We start from the raw sequence: 19,610 nt of genomic DNA, 5'->3' as shown, positions 1-19,610 counted from the left end.
TGGGGGAAACACGGTATTAGTCCACCTTTAACAAAGAACTTCCGTAAACTGACATTCTAGTGAACACATGTGCATTAAATTTATTCACAGTAGCTTAGAATAAGTCATTCTTGAATATTTATATTTTTTCATTTAAGAGCTATTCACCTTGAGTAAAATGAACATCAATACAGCCCTTGCAAGTCACTGGGAATGTAAGAGTTTCCTCTGGGCTTCAACGCACATGATCGCACTTGGACCATGTGAGGCCGGCAGCAGGCCTGTGAGACAGGAAAGGAGGCATTTCCCAGGTAAAGGGACTTTAGCTTAAGAAATCAAGTTCATGAGTGGCAGAGCTGATAGATTCCTGATTCACTGCTCCTTCCACTGTGCTCAAGCCTTTTCTGAATTAGGTAAGTCAAAATATGTTGGAAGCTTTGATTGTGATATGCCCCAGCACGAACAAACAAACAGCCAAACACCTGTTGAATTAACTTGAACTTGACAGCCTAGTGTTCTGGTCGCAGACGACCCTCCTAACCACAGACACCAGAACGCAGCCAAAGCCAACTCCTGTGTGTGCCCTGACGTACCTCACGGTCCTTCTCCCCGGATGCCTTTGCTCACGAGCCCTCCACCCCCATCTGTGGAAGTCCTGTGACCTGTGGCAGCTGCCGCCTCTGTCACACTGAGTGCCCACATGCATGTGAGCCTGGCTTCTCCTGAACCCTCACGCACTCTCGTTCTCTTTCCTACGTTGTCTTATTTTCCCCACCTTGTTCTAAGCACCCAGAAGGGCTGAGACTGACCTGAGGAGCACACAGACAATCCCAAGGACATGAAAAGTGAAAACCTCACTGACCTCCAAGAAACTCTTCTCTAAGGCCACACGGATGTTGGTCTCTATGCTGGTGCGTTTCTTCCTCCTACGGTTCAAGCCCTCAGTTACCAGCCCTGGAGAATTCAGGGCACTTGGGCTGGAGAGAGACGAATCAGACGAGAGGTTCTCTGCAAGAAGGAAGGAAACAAGGAATCAGAGTAACTGAGCCTGACTCATGCATGTAATACATATCTTAACAACGACAACAAAACTGACCCAAATATTTCAAGCTGCAAGCAAGCATAAACAGGTTTTCATAACCTCCATTACATGACTGTTTGCCATCACGGTCTTTCTACTGCTCTTACTGACGTTCTGTCTCAGGGTGGTAGGCTACACTGTCACCATCAGTCTTTGACTTCTGTTTCTGAGAATGCGTAAGTTTCCTATTTCTCCCTTTAGACTCAGCTCCACCTCTTCTGAGTTCTGTTCTTATGTTTGGGTTTTGTTTGCCTATTTATTTATTAGCTCTAGGGATAAAAGGAAGAAAGCTTCGTAGAAATTATTGAACGTTTAATATTTATCTTGCAAATAACCTCTCACTTTATTTATTATAATCCAGGGGAGCACCCCATCCCCCCAAAAAACCCAAAGAAACAATGAAATACTTCTAAATTCTTTGAGGTTTAAACAGAGTTCTGTCACTTCACAGGGCCGTGGCCCTGGCATCTTACTGCCACCTCGGAGCTTTGTTCCGCCAGGGAGCAGAGCAGAGCTTCTCACAGTGGAGCTCGGTCAGGGGGCAGGCGCCGAGCCCTCACCCAGAGTCACGGAATCAGACCGCCCAGGGCTGGGTGTTCAGGTTTGTCTTTTACAAAGGTCTGAGTCTTGCTCACGTCTACAATGAGCCACAGTCCTGGGCTTCTCCACAGTCCCTTGCCGCTCTCACAGTCTGTGATTCTGTGACGCCAAATCCAAATTTTCCAAAAGGAAACCTCAGCACAAAACACATAAGTTCAAACTAGCCTCTCAACTTTTTATGTATGAAATCATTGGTCATTTTTAGAAACAAAAGCAGAAATATTATCAAGAACAAATTTATGATAGTTCATCGAGGAAGAACCAATACACTTCCTTTGCGACTTTATCGAAATACATAGCCTTTCTTATCCCCTCCCTTCATCAAGAAATATTTCAAGGCTAAACATTCCTGCTGACTGTGTGCGCTGTAATTACTAGTTAAATAAACTAGCTCTCCGAGGTGTGTAGCCACAGTTCATCCACATCCGTCCAAGACTGGGGAGCCCCAAGGCTCTGTAGTACCGACAATGTGATAAGAAATACAAACCGCCATTTGTACCACAGTCCTCCTGTGAGATTCCCACGGGCAGTGAGGACACTTCTTGTATATTCACCCACCTGCGTCATTCAGCCACTTCTCCAAAAGCGGCTTTAACTTGCACATGTTCTTAAAGCTGAGGTTCAAGGCTTCGAAGCGCGAGATGGTAGTTTGGCTGAAGTCGTTTCCATACAGTTTTCCCATCGCGAGCCCAACATCGCCCTGCACGGTCACACGGGGGGGGGGGGGGGGCAGAGGGCAGGGGGGAGCAGAGAGAGAACCGTCATCTGACTGCCTCTGTTTGCCGCTGTCGCTCTACGTGCCCCTCCAGGAACTGCCCTACACAAAGAATCAACAGCTACCCATAAAGGACACCCACCCCCAAGCTGAGCACAGGATCCAGTGAGGACTCAGTCAGGCCTCGACTGGAACAACAGTCAGAGCTGCCACACTCTCTCCATTTTGAATCTTCCCTTGCTTTATGTAATGATCAAGATACTATATATTTCTATAAGTCTCAAAAGATGGTGCTGATATTCTAATAAGCCCCTGAACTGATGCAACCAAAATTATTTAAGTCACCTTTAAAAATCAGTTTACCTGCTGCGCAGTTACCGTGTTTCCCCGAAAATAAGACCTAGCCAGACCATCAGCTCTAATGCGTCTTTTGGAGCAAAGATTAATATAAGACCTGGTCTTATTTTAATATAACACAACACTGGGTATAATATAATATAATATAATATAATATAATATAATATAATACCGGGTGTTATATTAATTTTTGCTCCAATCACCTAGAAGCGTTAACAGATGTAACTGTCTAAATAACCTCAGGTATTTCTGAACTAACCAAACTTCCCATAAATCACTTTGAAATATTGAAATGATGCCTAGTTCTTTCTTTTTTTTCCTGTAAGGTATTTCTGGAAGCACTGAAAAAAATCTATTTTCCACCCTTAGTTTGGATTTCAAAGTTGGTTACAAAAAACAGGTATTCTAAAAAGACTACTTTTGTAACCATTATAGAGGCAGAAATTCACAGTAGAGAGGTTTGACCCATTTAGTCAAACCTTCATGGCCACTGGAGTCTCGCTAACCTGAGAGCAATAGAACAATGATCCCCTGAATATATTACAAAAGATGTCTTTCTCCAGAAACCTCTACTCTTTGAATGTATACAGGGCTTTCTTTCAGCCGAATCTCTCTTGTTAAAAGCTGGAAAAAGCCACCTCTTGGTAGTTATTTTATATACACGTAACAGAAGCTCAGAGTTGCGGTGATTCACCCCTCATTTCTATTAGTTTAGTGACAGGGCAGAATGGCACCATTCCTGGGCCCAAGTACTCACTGCCCAGCTGACTGCCCACGGGCCGGCTGGCCCAGCCTCCCTGGCAACACTTGTCCTTTGATGCCCCCAATCCATCTTCTGGATCCTAGTCGTTTATTAGCACCTGCATTAGGTGGTAGTCAGGGAAATGAAAGGACATTTGCTTTGAAACTCCATTCTCTTCCTGGTAAGCAACTTCTGATAAGAAGTGTAACCCGGAAGACGAAACGAGGCATTGCGAACACCGGACTGCCCACCGGTCTACACTCCGGGCCTTCCCTTCGTTCGCCGCCAGCCACATGTGGCTGTGTCAATGTAAATGAATTCTCATCAAATACGTTAAGAATTCAGTTCCTCAGCACCCCTAGCCACCTGTCCAGTGCTCGGTACTACTGTGTGGGACGGCACAAATACAGAATGTTCCCATTGTCACAGAAAGCGGCATGGACAGCTCTGGACATGCTAGCTCTAGAACGGAACGCTTATTACTGATTTCCTTCCAATCGCAGTCCACCTGGAAGGAGCAGGACAGTGTGAGCAGGGCATGAACACCGCCCAGCACATCCACGAACAGTGCACCTATAGGCAGTTTATCTACATCGGGATCTCTGCACATTTAGTCCCTCATCAAACAGTCACCAAGTGCCTACTGCATGTCAGACACTAGATACGCTTTGTGCGTCACATATATTCAGGTCTTGGTCTCTTTGTTTGGATACAGCTTTCTAGAAAACTGGGGCCAACTAAACCTTGCAATTCTTTAAATGTAAGACCTGCTGCGCAGTTACCGTGTTTCCCTGAAAACAAGACCTAGCCGGACCATCAGCTCTAATGCGTCTTTTGGAGCAAAGATTAATATAAGACTTGGTCTTATTTTAATATAATATAAGACTGGGTATAATATAATATAATATAATGCCGGGTCTTATATTACTTTTTGCTCCAAAAGACACATTAGAGCTGAAGGTCTGGCTAAGTCTTATTTTTGGGGAAACACGGTAGATGGTAATAAATGTTTTCTAACATTTACTACCTAAGTCACTAAAAATTTTTCCACAAACTTCTGTAATATCTTTCTATGAAAAGTAACAATATTGACAAAAACTAAAATACCTATTCAAAAATCACATCATAAGAATAATAAATAAGAAGAAAAAATGCCTTAAGTTGGTAGCTATGCCATAAATTAACTAAAACTATGGCAATAAATGACAGACCCACTTAAAACTGAGATTTATAATACAATTTTAATCACATTTAAATTATTTAACTGAATAAAAAGCAACAGGTCCTCCGTTAAAACCCTAACTTTCATTAATTTGATATATGTGTGGTTTAGTGCTTTGTAACTCACACTATGGATTCTCCCTTACAGAAGTAAATGTTTGAAGCAGTTGACTCATACATAGTCTGAACTACATTTATATCCCTTCAATCATCTGTTAAACAGCAAAAGAAAAACAGGAACAAAGATTGGGATTAGGAAATAATGAATGTGCTCCATGTGCTGCAAGTATTGTACTATGGCCTTCTAAGTATGTTCTGCCATCTACAGGAATCCTTTAATAACCAATTGTGTGGTTAGAAAATACTGTGTAAAACATCTAATAACATGTATTTACTCAGAGAACAGGGATTTTTTTTTTCAACTAGTAACATGAATGTTGTAAGTGTGTGTGTATACATTGGATACAAATGTATATACTAATTACAAGTGACTAATCACAATTGAGGTATATGACTTACAAATATTATTTTCCCATTCAGAACCATTACTATTTGCTTTAATCCACGTGGTCAAGGTTTGTGAAGTGTTGCCACTGCTATGGCAAACTCGTTTTGAAAAATAAGGAACAGTAGTGCCAAATAGTAAGATAAAACCATAAAGCAGAACACCAGACCACAGGAAGTTCCTTCATATGAGAGAGAGAGAGAGAGAGAGAGAGAGAGAGAGAGAGAGAGAGAGAGAGAGAGAGAGAACTAGGGGGAAACGACAGTGGCAAAATGTTGCATCAAATGCCACAGAAAGGTAAACCACTCTTTGGGTAAAAGTGAAAGATGTTCAAAGCCTCGACGTCCTTGGCAAATCGCTTAGGAACCGGTGCTAATGGCTTAAAGCTGAGCACGCCTGCTGTGCCAACCTCCCACTTATTCGGGCTCGCTCAGGTACGCCTATCAATCTATCTGTGGCTTTAGCTTTCTTTTGAAGAACAAGCCAGATCATTCAGGTGTTTCAAAAGTACTAAAATCTTTCTGAATTGTAATTTGTTTCTTCACAACTGAAACTCCTCATTTTTTCCAAAATTAGATCTACTTTAAAAATCAGTTTAAGTTCCTAATATATAATTAGTTTTAAGCAAAAATAAACTACCAAAGAAATATAAGCAATAAAAGTCTGTTCTTAAGAACACCCAGGACATATGCAGGATGTCACCCCTAATTTTTGATCTACTGAAGCAGGTAGTGCATTACTGTACTTTGAACATAAAATAATTCGGATAGTATTTAGGTGGTGGCTTACATTACAAACAGTAATTATATTCTCTGGAAAGAAAACATCAGGTATTTCCTGACTCCATGAAAACACCTAAGCTAATCTATACTTCAGTAACTTTTTTCACCTAATGATCATATTTCACTTTACATAAATGTCATTCAGTTTAATTCTTTTCCTGCTTTAGAAGTATTATTCATGACAGGTTAATCAGAGTAATTAATTAAGTCAGTGGTAGTGCTTTGAACAAAAATGTTATATACCCAGACGCCTGTTTAAACCATTAAACTTATTCCACTTTAAAAGCCCTCTGTTAGGTAACATTAAACAAATTTATTCATATTTTGATAAATTTGGATTTTTCATCTTCAACAGATTTTTATTTGATTAATTAGTTTCAGTTTGTGCTTACTGTACGTGTGCACGTGTGTGTCTCCACCCCCTCCCTACTGGCCCCCAAAACTATTTTAAACAAGTTGTTCCAACTTTTCCCCTTTCAGCTACTATAAAAGACCTTAGAATCTTTACTCTCTCAATCTAACATATATAGCACTAAGGTCTAGAACGAGGTGTTCTTCAAATAATGAAACCTTCGGTATAGTTATATCACCCCTAACATAATCCTTAAAATTCTTACCACTTATTGGTATAATTACAATTTCAGAGGTCTGTGTTGTGAGACAAATCTTCAAGGTTTTAACCTAACATTAAGTCATAAATTTATAACTGAATACTACCATAGTCTAAACTTCTAAATGCAGGAAATGGCTAAGAAAAGTTACAATCTGAAAAACAAGGCTAAGAAATATACTGTTCTTTGGACATGGAAAGCAAAGATTTGGACCCAGCCGCAGAGAGAAATCGCAGCGAAGGGAAGGGTGGGTTCACCCTACCTGAGTGAATCCGAGTTTGATCCGTCTTTGTTTGAAGGTCTTGGCAAACTGCTCAAGCTCCTCCAGGTCACTGGGCTCCTCCAAGCTGGGGGTGTCGATGCGCTTTGGTGTTGACTGGCTCTGCGGGAGTGTTTGAATGGGGGTGGCTGCTATTGTGCGTGTTGGGGTTGCTGGCTGTTACAGAAGGAACAGAGGATAGGCAGAAACATACAAAAAGGGCATTTCAGCTTACAACGGGATGTGCTGGAAGTAAACGGCTGAAGGAAACAGCTGTATCTGGAGGGCTCTGAAGAGCATGGGATATTGTAGAGGGCATAACACAGTGCTCACTGAGCAAAGCAGAACGTGAAATTAAACACCCTGTAACTACAGTTAAGGTGAAACCATACGTCTACGGGAAAAACATGGACGGAAAAATGAAACCCAGCATATGTGGGTTTTCCAATGGTCTGAATACATGTACGTATTTCCTGCCTTTTAATAGATTAGTCTTCATTTTTTAAGAATCTATTTTATAAACACACCACTTAGACTACAAGTTTCAAAACAGCAGGGATCATATCTGTCTGGTTTACCACTATCGTATCTCCAACTTGTGACACATTATAAAAATAGTAAGACTATTAATTTATATAATTTGGAGATGGAAATGTTTCTGACAAAGTATATGTAATTTTCAAATCTTCAATAACAAGGCACATCCCACCAATCAGTAATTTTTATGATATGGTTAAGACATTGGAAGGGACCATAAGGCACAAAATCAAAGCAGCAAACTTTTAATTGAGGTATTATTGACATATGAAACAGCTACCTGTTTAATGTACGAGTCTGCAGGGAAGCAGACACCCATCACCGCGACACCACCCTAAGCTTACCCATCACCTCTAGAGTATTCCTCCTTCCCTCAACCTACATTTTTAATGTTAACCATAAAGAAAATACGCGTAATTTTATAGTTTGCTTTCCTCACTTAACATTATGTCTTAGCTTTTATTCCTGTGGTGTTTCATTTCAGTCTTCATAATTACCATTCCAAAGGCTGACTAAGGAAATATTATCATAATTCCTTCATTGCTAGACACTTGTTATGTATGCTTTCACTAACACAGGTAACACCACAATGAAGAAGTCTGTGCATGCAGGTTTTCTTCCCACCTTTGTAGTTAGTTCTTTGGGATAAATTCACAAAGGGCTTTCTGTAACTATCCAGTTACGGGAACACCATAAACAATTCCACGGCTTCTGAGCCACTGCATGTTGGTTCTCACCACACAATGCTCTCTACATGATTTGTTAGTTTTAAAAAATATTTTGCTAACCCAGGAAGTAAATGGTACTTCACTGGGTCTTAATTCGCATTTCTCTTATTATTCAGAGTAAAAATTTTCCATGTGTGAATTATTATCCGTATTTCCTTTCACGTGAATTTGATTTACATCCGAACCCGTTTATTATTAATGATACCCTTATTCTCATCCTTAGCCGTAAAGGGCTCATCAAATGTTATAGATTAAGCCTTTGTCTGTTGTATTCATGCAAATAATTTCCCCAGTCTGCCTTTTTCCTTTTAGTTTTCAGTGTAAGATTTAAATTATCACTGGGTAAACCTTTCTCCCTTTCTAATATCATCAATCTGAGAAAGCTTTCACTTATTTCTAACTCGGATAAAATTTCTTTTAATATTCTGCTAGCTTCTTCTATGTATTTTAAATAATTACTGAAATCCATCTCAACTTTACTTGGGGACATGAGAGTGTAATCTTTTTTTGTAAAAGAAAATATTCAATTTCCTCATTACACAACGCAGGGCCTGGTAGCTGCCTTCTGAGTGACCACCGGCGGGTGCTGTTCTGACCGCAGCTTCACTGCTCAGCTGGCCCTTCCTGGGAACAGGGCCCCCCCCCCCCCCCCCCATAAGGGATCACACACCAGTCTGCGGCTAAGTTTTCTTCCGGTCATTCAAACGGGTCATACATGCCTGCCTTGGACCTCGTCAGTAATATGCTTTGTCCAACTGCACCACCTGGCCCAGAACAGGCATTCCGCAGCCACACCTGGGGCAGCTCTACCGTCCTGCTTCAGTGAAGACAACGCAGTTCGTCTCTATGACACGGTGACACTAATTTTTAATGGGGCCATCGTGGAGGAGTCCCAAACAGCACCAACCATATCAGACTCCTCTGCAGCTGTACACTTCCCAGTGGAACTGGCTGACAGGGGTGAGTCTCAACTATCAGATTGTTCCTTCATCTCCAGGCCTGAAGTGGCCCTGTTCTCAAATAACAAAGGACTAAAAATAGCGCGGGTTCGTTCAGGCAGGGAGCTTACAGATAAGCTACCCGTGCTCCAGAAACCTCAGGCTGGACTGGGCCAGCCCTTGAGACGGCAGAGTGGAACTCGGTGAGCAGGAGGCAGGATGAGGCTAAGTCCTGTGTGCAGAGCACACGGCCCAGGAAGGGACAGACTGTTGGTACAGGCTCTTTTCAAAACTCCAGCCTCGTTTTTTACAGTTAGCACATTCACATTTAAAGGCTCCATGTAAGTGTTCTGACAACTGCATCGAGTCACATAACTTGCCACAAAGAGACTCAGAACGTTCCCAAAAGTTTCCCGTGCCCTGTCTGCTGTCCGTCCCCCGCCCCAGCCCCTGGCAATCACTGCTAGGATTTCTGTCCCTATGGTTCTATCTGTTCTAAAATGCCAAGTAAATGGAAGCACGCCACAGGCAGTCTTTTCTGTTTGGCTTCCTTCCCTTAGCACAAGCCTTTGAAACTCACACGTGCTGCTGAACATTCCAGAGTGCGCTTCTTGCTACTTAAGAGTCGCATCCCATCATATGGATATGCCGAATTTTATGTCATCTATTCACCGCTGATGGACTACACGTGTAGGCTGTTTCCAGTTTGGGGTGATTATGAATAAAACTGCTACAAACATTCAGATACAGGTCTTTGTGTGGACATGTGCTTTCATTTCTAAAAGTAGAAGCGCTGGGTCATAAGGCACACATAGATTTAACTTTATAAGACACTGGCAAGCTGTCTCCTGAAGTGTCTGTACCATATGCAGCCCCACGAGCGCTGCATGAGGTCTAGTCGCTTCTCGCCAACTGGGGTACCGTCACCGTCTTTTTAATTTTGCCTGTTCTAGGTGGGTGTGCAGTGATATTTCACATGCATTTCCCTGATGACTAATGATTTTGAGTATTTTTTCATGTCCTTACTGGGGGCTCACTCACCTTCTTTGGTGAAGTACCTTCAAACATTTTGCACATCCTCCCTTTTTAAAAAAATCACGTCTTATTATTGAGTTATATGAGTTCTTTATATATTTTGGATACAAATCTTTTATCAGATACAAGTTTGAAGAGTATTTTCTTCCAGCCTGTGGTTTTTCTTTTTATTCTTTTAACAGAAGCTTTTAATTTTTATGAAATTAAATTTATCAAATTTTTCTTTTATGGTTAGTGCTTTTGGAGTCCCATTTAAGAAATCATTACCTTATACCCAAGGACACAAAGATCTTCCCTAAGTTTTCTTCTAGAAGCGTAAGTCTACAACCCATTTCAAATTAATCTCTGTATATCGTGAGATTGGAACAAGGTTCACATCTTTACCTATGGCTAACTGATTGTTTTAGCACTACCTGTTGAGAAGACTTTTCTTTTCCCACTGAAATCCTTTGGCACCTTCATGGACAATCATTTGGCCATAGACGTGTGGGCCCATTGGACCTTTATTCTGTTCCACTTCTATCCGTATGTCAGTGTCACACTGTCTTCATTACTGTAGTTTATAATAATTCTTAACATCAGGTAGTCCTTCAACTTTCTTACTTTTCAAAATTGTCTGGCTACCCCTACATCCTCCACAATTCCATGTGGATGTTAAAAACAGCATGCAAATTTCTAAAAAAGAAAACCAGGTGGGTACTGATTGGAACTGTGCAGACTCTGTCAGTCTGGAGAGAACTCACATCTTAAGAACCTACGTCTTCTGATTCGGGAGCACACTGCACCTCTCCATTAATTTAGGTCTTCAGTTTCAGCAATATTTTATAGTTTCCAATATACCGCTCTTACAAATGTTGTATTAAATTTATCCCTAAATACTGTAAACATTTTTTAAGGTTTCAATTTCCAAATGATCACTGTGAGTAGATTTTTGTATACTGACTTTGTGTCCTACATACTTGCTAAAATCACCTATTTATTCCAGCAGCGTTTTTGTAGCTTCCTTGGGATTTTCTACATACACAATCAACTAAGACAGTTTTACTTCCTCTTCCTAATTTGCGTGTCCTTTAGTTCTTTTCCTTGAAATCTGTACTTCTAGGAGCTTCGCTACAATGCTGGGTAATGGTAACAGTACACGATCTTGCCTTGGTTCACATGTAAGGGGGAAAGTATTCAGTCTTTACGATGCTGGGTTCTTTTGGTAGATGCATTTTACCAGGTTAAGAAAGTTAGCTTCTATTCCTAGTTTGCAAGTTTTTTTCATAAACAGATGTTGCATTCTATCAAATCTGGTAACGTGCTAGTATGAAGTGAAAACCTCCATTATGACAGACAGAGAGGGCTGGAGGGGGCATCCAGGACCAGCCAGCTCAGGCACCTAGTTTACAGGTGAGGAAATGCAGATACAGAAGTGAAATGATATGCTCAAAGTTACAGTTAGATGAGAAGCAGAACAAGGTCTAACACTTAAACCTCTCGATGCCTAGACCTGTGCTTTTTTATAGTTTAAACTCTGCAGAAATGAGCTAAAACACCATCTGAAAGTTGAGAGGAAAGAAAACACAGAGATCGGAGCTTCTCTGCAGTTTCTGAGAAAGGGAAAGGGCGGTACTGGCTTTAACTGAGGCAATCGGTTTCTAGTTCAAGAGGCAATCTCTACTGCCAGGGCCGGGGGCGTCAAAGAGCCGAAATTTATCACTTGTCGCCAACACTGTTATTCTTCATGAACATATAAGCAAATGGGGGTGAGGAGAAGAGCTCCAAAGAGTCCATCAATTTGGGAGCGTGGCTGTATCAAGCTGATAAACCCAGCTCTGAAGTTTTGGTCAATGTTTGAATATTACTTGGATTATTTTTGTGTTTTCCTTTAACAAAGTCCAAAAGTCCCTTAAAACAACAAGATGAAAAAGCAGCTCCCACAGAAGAAAACTGACCTGGAGGTGAGGGTGATGCTTGGCTGCGACTGTAGGAGGTGGCTTGGCTTTGCTGAGGTAGTTGCGTTAAAAGATTTTGCGCTTGCAGGAGACCTGAAACACGAGATGCCAGGAACATTAAAGATTACTTTGAACATATGGTAAAAGAAGAAAAAAAGAAAAAAAGAAAAGAAAGTGAAGTGACAATTTCCAACTCATCCTCTAATAGTTTTGTTGGTCTTAAAACTCTTCATGTCTTATTTGTCTAAAATTCGATCTTGTTAATAAATACAACTAGGGCAAGAAACATGAACATTAAACTATGATTAGTATGTCTTTGGTATTACCAGAATGACTTTTATGATTGGCCAATTATTTTAGGAAGGAATGCATGAAGGTGAAGAAGTATTCTAAATGGAAGCAGTTGGAAATTCCTCTTCACCTTGAACTATTAGGAACGGCCAGTATGTGGGACTGGAGAATGGCCTCACTCATGAAAGGAGCAGGCTATCCTTTAAGTGGAACAGGTATTTACACAACCAGACTTTGGAATGAATGATGAGGAAAAAAGGCTAAAAAACAGAAATGAGGAGGAATCGGCTGAAGCCTTGACACCCTGAAACCCTCTGCACGGCTTCCATTAACCAACCTTAAACACATGACTGAACTTTATTGTTGATACAACAATATTTACCACTAAAAGACCACAAATATGTTTTTTATAATTTACAAAATGTACACAATATCTAACATAACACCCTCTCCTTCTGAAACTTTAAAAGAAAACAAATGATTGTTAGAAGTATATACTTTCAACACTCAGCCCACATCCTTTGAATACATTTCCATGAAAAACTATCGAAAACACTAGAAGTAATTATCCAATTTACGTTCAGCAAGTTGAAGGATTTCATTTAGACTCTTGGCCAGACTCTTGGTTCCTCCTTGGTGACTAAACAGATGAATGGCAGTGAAGGATGACCTTCAAGAAGCTGGTATGCATGACAAAAAGTACTTTTCTAAGCATAAACATGAAGTTTAAGGCAGGTAACGTGCGGGAAAAGCACTGCTCTGCTGGGCAGTTTCCGAACCAGACGAGCAGCCCCTGTGCCCCAAGGCGGCCGGCTCACCCTGCTGGCCCTGGGGCGTCTGGGAGATGATGAACTGCGCTGGCTGCAGGCTGGTGGTCGGGGTGGACCAACACGAACTGTTGCAGGTGAGATTCTGCTGTTGCAGTTGTTGCAGTTGCTGCAGATCCTAAAAAATTAGAACGAGAACATGGACTGGAGACTCTGAGAATAAATGTCGCTTCATTGTAAGGTTCCCAAATGAGGAATTTGGTCATATCCAAGAAAGAAGGGTCGGTGCTTTACACTCTTACCCACTCTGAACAGGATGTGTGCTGGTTGTGTTTCTCGCCGCCTGTGATGAAACCTGGAGCTGCTACAAGGACTTACTATGTTTGTCGGCATATATTGTGTATAACTTACTGAGCTGAATTTTCAACAGTTATTTAAAACTCCCACAGAATAAATGACTATAGTTGTGGTTTTTAACACGTTAGAGACTAGTATGACTTTTTAAAAAAAATCAAGTGAGAAAAGAATGTTGAGTTTTTAAATAATTGATTGATTTTTTTTCAATCAATTATTGATTGAGAGTGCTGTCTGAATTTGCACAAATAAATTAAAATATCTATAATCATTCATGAAATTTGGCACCAGCCTATCTAACTCAACTGAGAAATCAGTGTAAAGATTTTTTAAAATTATCCATATAAAAATCTGATCCACAACTTATAAACAGCACCTTACACTGGCCTAGTGTTATAATTTTCAGTGTGCTTCAGGTATATTCTTATTAAATAATATCAACAAGGGTGTTAATGCAGGGTCTCTGGTCCCGCTCCCCACATAAGAACGCAGGACATGGTGAGGCCAAAAAGGAAACACCACGGGGCCATGGATAGGGGAGTCATACCACTATATTCTCGATGGCGGCTGGTCAAGACACAAAGCAAACATCCACCAGTACCCCAACCAGGAGTCTTCCTGCACCCGAAGTCTCGCCTGGCAGCTGGGCGAGACACAGTAGGATCAACACAATCCGCGATCCATAATCAGCTTGCTAAGCACACTTACTAGCCGCAATCCGCTCTCACTAACCACGCTAGCTAACGTGTCATCTGCCGTCAGCTCTCTGTCTACCAACCCACCCCAGCGTAGCCACGGCCACTTATATAGTGGCTTATGGCCTAACCGGTGGTAACAGCTGATGGCCACCCCGCCACAGCGGATGGCCATCTGATATAGCTGACGACCATCCACTACCCGAGCCAGCACCTTTCCACGTGAGGCCGAGAGCCTGGAAACTGCTCTCTGGGGCTCTGTCCCCACAAAGGGTTTCATAGCTTAGGCACTAAAAACATTTATTTGTGTGATGAAGAAAATGGATGAATAAAAACATTATCTTGATATAGACTGCATGTAATAATCATTAAGATTTAGTCTGACATCTATTCCTTACGCTGATAGTTAATTGGCTCTTTTCTAATATCTAGTCAGACTCCAGCTACCATTTAAGTCCATTTCTGAGTCCTCTCTGGGGGGATGAAAACAACTGTCTAGCACTAGACTCAGAATAACTCTTCACAGATTTACTGATGTGACTCCTTATCCTCTGTTCCTTTCCTTGAGATGAAGGATTTCATGTACTTTTCTTCCTTGGTGGTATTGTCTATGCCTCTTATATAAATTTTCATTATCTCCAGATACTTTGCCATAAAAGTGGAAACTGCAACCAAACAACGTTCAAATGCAGTTCTGCTCAAAACGAATCACTCTGCAGCAAAGATGACTCGCCGCCTCTCTCACACGGGTGACAACATCACTGCAGGGCCCATGAAAGAGCCCATGCCTGCCATAATTAGCTAACTACAATAAATACAGTAATCTCCCGCTTCAGAAATATGCCAGCTAATTATTCAAGAATTGTCACTCAATAATCTCTTATGTGTTCATAACATCAACTGAAATATGCAAACAGATGTGTTCTCTGCAGTTCAGTGGTAAGAAAGGCACCACTTACCTCACTGATCCGCAGCTCCTCAGCCCTCTAAGGGCCTGCGCTAACAATCAGAAAGTGGGTTTACTATTAAGGAAAAGCTGCCGTCTCCTCCTCACTTCCTGCCCCAGCTGAGACCAGTCCTCACTTCCTGCCCCGGCTCTGACACTGTTCCTCACTTCCTGCCCCGGCTCTGACACTGTGCCTCACTCACCTGTGCGATCTGTATGGGCTGAGACAGGGGGATCTGCGTCATGGGCGTGGCGGCGGAGGCTGAGATGGTGGCCCCGGCGGCGCTGTGTTGCTGGCTGGCGGAATGCTGCTGCACCGCGGCGGCCAGCAGCTGTGCCTGCGCCTGCGCCTGCTGCAGCAGCAACTGTTGCTGGGCTGGCGTCAAAGTGAGCTACACAAAATTAGGACAAACAGTTGGAAAGGATTAAAGAAGAAGGGCCCAGACGCAAGCAGGCAACTCAAGCGGTGGTAGACCTGGGCTACCACCTTCATGTGGTTCCCAGGAGGCTCAGTGTTCACCAGTAATCAAGCTACCACCACCAGCAGAACATTTAAATGAAAATGGTGGCCCTCACTTTGGACTTAATCATTCAAGCTTGTCCAGGGCCCTAGGGTTCAGGCAAAAAAGTAATTAACTAGTAAGTAAGAAGAAAAAGAATCAATGCCGATGGGATATGAAGAGAAATGTACACCCAACAGAACAGCAAGTGATTAGTCAGAGAGATGAGGCCTGTGCTGCTGCGCCCCCCCCCAGGATGGAGCACAAATCCCTGCCCTAGTCCCCCTCCCTCCCTCCCTACAACCTCCCATTGTGCTGTAAGATGTGGCCACAGAATCTGCGCTCCACTTGCTCCCTTTCCAGGTCTCCCTACAGCCCCCTCCTCAACAGTCTTTTTCTGTTATTGGACGTATTGAGTCTCTGCAACTTCACATCCTCTTTCAGACACATTATCTCTGTGAAACAGGTGGTGACAGCTCTCTCATGCAAATGTTTCCTAATGCCCAGGTTTAATAGAAGCTCCAGCCACAAAAACCTGGGATCCCAAGTGTCTTGCTGACTATGGTAGACACTTGTCACTCAAAACAAAACTCAAACAGTAACATAGGAAACGTATTTAGAGAAGACTGAAACTTGCTTTCGTAATGCGATTCATTTCAAACACACTTAAAGTATAAGTGTATTCTACCTTCCTTTTGGTGACACGTGCTGAACAAACAACAAGGAATCCTGTAGTATTCTGAAGTGCAAGTACACTCAGTGAGTGGCACACTCTTCGTCTAAAGGGTCCAATACAACTTGTGTCATGGAGACATAAGACTCAAAATCAAAGCATTCAAAAACAATACCCTTCAGACATGTTTATAAATCTTTTATAAATATATAAACATATATTAATCTCTACTAATGGGATTTTGTAATAACTCTTAAAAGAGCATTCTACTGCTCTTTTGAAATGTACTCAACTGAAATGAAGGATATAAAAAATGTTGTGTGTTGATGTGATGTTAATTAATTAATAAATAACTCTTCCTTACCACTCCCCAACTCTCCCTGAAAAGGTAATTTACTAGACAAATTTTCAGCGTTGGACAAATATTTTGAATGGGTCTTAGAGCAAAAAAGTTAAAAAGTTAACTTTTTAACAGCTGAAAAGTTAAGAGCTCAATATATTAACATAGGCCAATTTATTGCCACTGAAAATAAATGACATTTATAGACTGCTACGTGCCAAGCACCGTTCTGTGAATTCCACATATAACATTAGTACTCAGATCTTTATAACAACTGTGGCACAAGTATTATTAACATCTCCATGGAAATGAAGGGACACAGGGAGATGAATGAACCCAGACAGTAAACGGCAGGGTCAGGGTATGAGAAGAGAGGTTTCATTTTGGCACATCACACAGTAACTTAAAATATTTTCCTTCTGTAGGCATAACCCATTCTTTAACTTGCAGTCTGCAGTGATGCTGTAACTGCAAACTGACAACTACAGTTTCATCAGTGCAAGGGTCTGAGCCAGGGGATGATGACTCCACCGAACGGCCAGGCAACAGCTGCAAAGGGGCTTTAAACAACTCCGCAGTTTACCCAGAGCGTCTGCAATGATAAGAAAAGGTACCCGAAACTCAAGACAAAGAGAGTTCCTTTTGCAGAGCTGCCTGCAATGTGGAAAGTTCCTTAAAGACAAAACAGTGCCAGTATGCCAGTTACTGTCGGCGACAGCAGAGTTCTAATCAGATACTGGCCGATGGCAGTTGGCACACAGCAAGTTCATTACAATTCTGTCAGTAAACACTTACCCCGGTTATCTGTCCTCCAGCCAGCATAAGCTGGGTCTGGGGGATGGCTGCCTGCACTGAAGGCTGCTGGGAAGGCTGGCTTGGCTGCTGTAAATCCCCCGGTTCTTCATTAGACTTAGACTGAGGTGTGTGGGGGGAGGGGTATAAAGAGATTTCAAATAGTTGATTAAAAGAAATGTACTTAAACTCCATATTTCAAGAATTATTTAAAATATGAACTTATTCAGTCGTGAGCTTTCTAAAGATTTCACTCTTTTCCTTATAAATCTTAGTATTTTCCTAACTTTACAATTTAAGTTTTCATTTATTTTGTTTCAATGCCAGCAAAGCAAAGCTGCAATGATCATTTTTAAGAAGAAAAAATAATTTGGTCCTCCACAAATCACCGGAATGAATCCAAACGCTCAACTCTGAGGATCAGAAGTCAGGAAACAGCACACACTCAAGTCCTCTCCCCATCAGGCCTCCACCCAGCCCAGGATTCTACAGGCTTTGGTGGTAGGTGTGAAACTTACACACCCTCTCAGAGAGGGGGTTACTGGACTATAAGATGTTTTATCTAATGTTTTAAAAACTTGTTAATTTAGCATCTTCCACCAAGTAACACACAAGCTTCGCGGGAAAATGCTGCAGTCAAGAGGGAAAGAGAGCTCACTCCTGGAAGGCACACTGAGAGAAAATTTTACGGTAATTAACACTGGTTATGCAGAGCATAAACGTTCTGCATAGATTTGCATATTTCCCACCACCTGTTTTGGGGACTGCAGCAAGGCTAATTAACATAAAGGCTCTGATTAACTCTGCCAGTCAGTGAGAGGTAATCACAGGGCAGGACTGTAAACACACTGCACTGGGGACACAGCTTGTTTGCCAACATCTCTCTAAGGCATGAAAGGTTACCATGGCAACCAAGGCAATTTTCCGCCTCCTCTCCCTCAGAAAGGAAGGTCACATTATCTCCTTTTCTTTTCTCTTCTTGTTTCCATGTGTTACTAGGTCCATATTCCACTGGGTTTCATGGAATGCTCAACCCAGGTCTTTAGTCATTAGCAACTCTGCAATCAATCTTCCAGAATACTCTTTTTCCCTCTGGACTGTTAGTTACCTAAACACTCTAATGAAAGGAAGCAGCAGGTGGACTGAAATATGAAGGAGTCACACACGATACTTGAACTTGGCATGTTTTGCCACATGGCTCGTAAAAACAATGGAGACAGATTTAAGTTTTAAAATTTTGACTGAAGCCCATTGATATTTATAAACAGGTTTCATTACAATCCTTATAATCTTAACATCTTAGAGCAGAGCAGAGCCCTGGCAATCCTCTAAACTTCCCACTTAAACACAGATAGGAACATGTGAGCCCCAGGAGGTTAACTGACTTGCCAAAGGTCACACAGCTAGTTAGCGCAGAAGACAACTCAAACCTACAACCTGTCTCAGTCCAGGTTCGCTCCTGGGCGCTACAATGTTTCTCTAAGACATGGAAATGAGAAATAAGACATTTGGAAACGAAAGGGCATTTAAGACATTATTTGGCTTCACGTTTAGGTGTATGTCCCAGCTGTGTAACTTAGAAACGTTTCTCCTAGAGTTACATGTAAAACTTGGGAAGCAGATCTTCCTTGGTTCCCCTCTGACCATTCCCAGCAGCTTAATATAAAATTCTTCTTCATTAATGGCAACGGTGACCATTATTTGGATCTTCCTGAGAATCAGTAATAGAAAAGGTAATACTCCTAAGTATTTCCAATTATAAAACTACTGCATGCTCATTAGAGAAAATGAGAACAATATGGGAAAAATAAATAGAAAAACCGCTTCTCAGCCCCACGTCCCACTCACCTGTACATTTAGAGACTGAGTGGCAGCCTGTAAACTTGTCCCAGCGAGCTGGACCTGCAAGTGATCAGGGCGGTTACAGTCTACCACTGTTGACACCCATCATTAGAGGTTGTCTGCCATGAGCAAGCATTTCAAAAGCCTCTAAGCGGACGTCACTGCACTAGAACTGAAAACCCAAAGAGGTTTATCTTACGGGGTTCAATCTTTACGGACAAGCTCGTAGGCCCTCCACATCCCACCGGAAAATTTTAACGTTTCTTTTTCAAGATGTTTTCCTACACAAAATCAGTGTCATTGGGCATGCCACACTTGCTCAGACATTCCTCCTTGTATTCATAGGATACTTAGGTAATAAAAACTTAATTCACCTTCCACAT

At 41.8% G+C, this 19,610-nt stretch overlaps 1 protein-coding gene across 1 annotated transcript in view; it reads right to left on the bottom strand.

Annotated features, from left to right (window-relative positions):
- Window positions 1–19,610, bottom strand: part of POU2F1 (POU class 2 homeobox 1) — a 53,614-nt gene that overhangs the window by 12,104 nt on the left and 21,900 nt on the right. The window contains 9 exon segments of the mRNA XM_033092311.1: window positions 842–987; window positions 2,219–2,360; window positions 6,856–7,029; window positions 12,024–12,067; window positions 12,070–12,120; window positions 13,137–13,263; window positions 15,284–15,472; window positions 17,389–17,508; window positions 19,234–19,287. Coding sequence (XP_032948202.1) covers window positions 842–987; window positions 2,219–2,360; window positions 6,856–7,029; window positions 12,024–12,067; window positions 12,070–12,120; window positions 13,137–13,263; window positions 15,284–15,472; window positions 17,389–17,508; window positions 19,234–19,287 — 1,047 coding nt within the window.

This window comes from Rhinolophus ferrumequinum, chromosome 22 (assembly GCF_004115265.2).
Source record: "Rhinolophus ferrumequinum isolate MPI-CBG mRhiFer1 chromosome 22, mRhiFer1_v1.p, whole genome shotgun sequence".
NCBI lineage: Eukaryota > Metazoa > Chordata > Mammalia > Chiroptera > Rhinolophidae > Rhinolophus > Rhinolophus ferrumequinum.
Note: the sequence above shows the minus strand (reverse complement) of the source record. Positions and strands in the feature narration are given on the sequence as shown.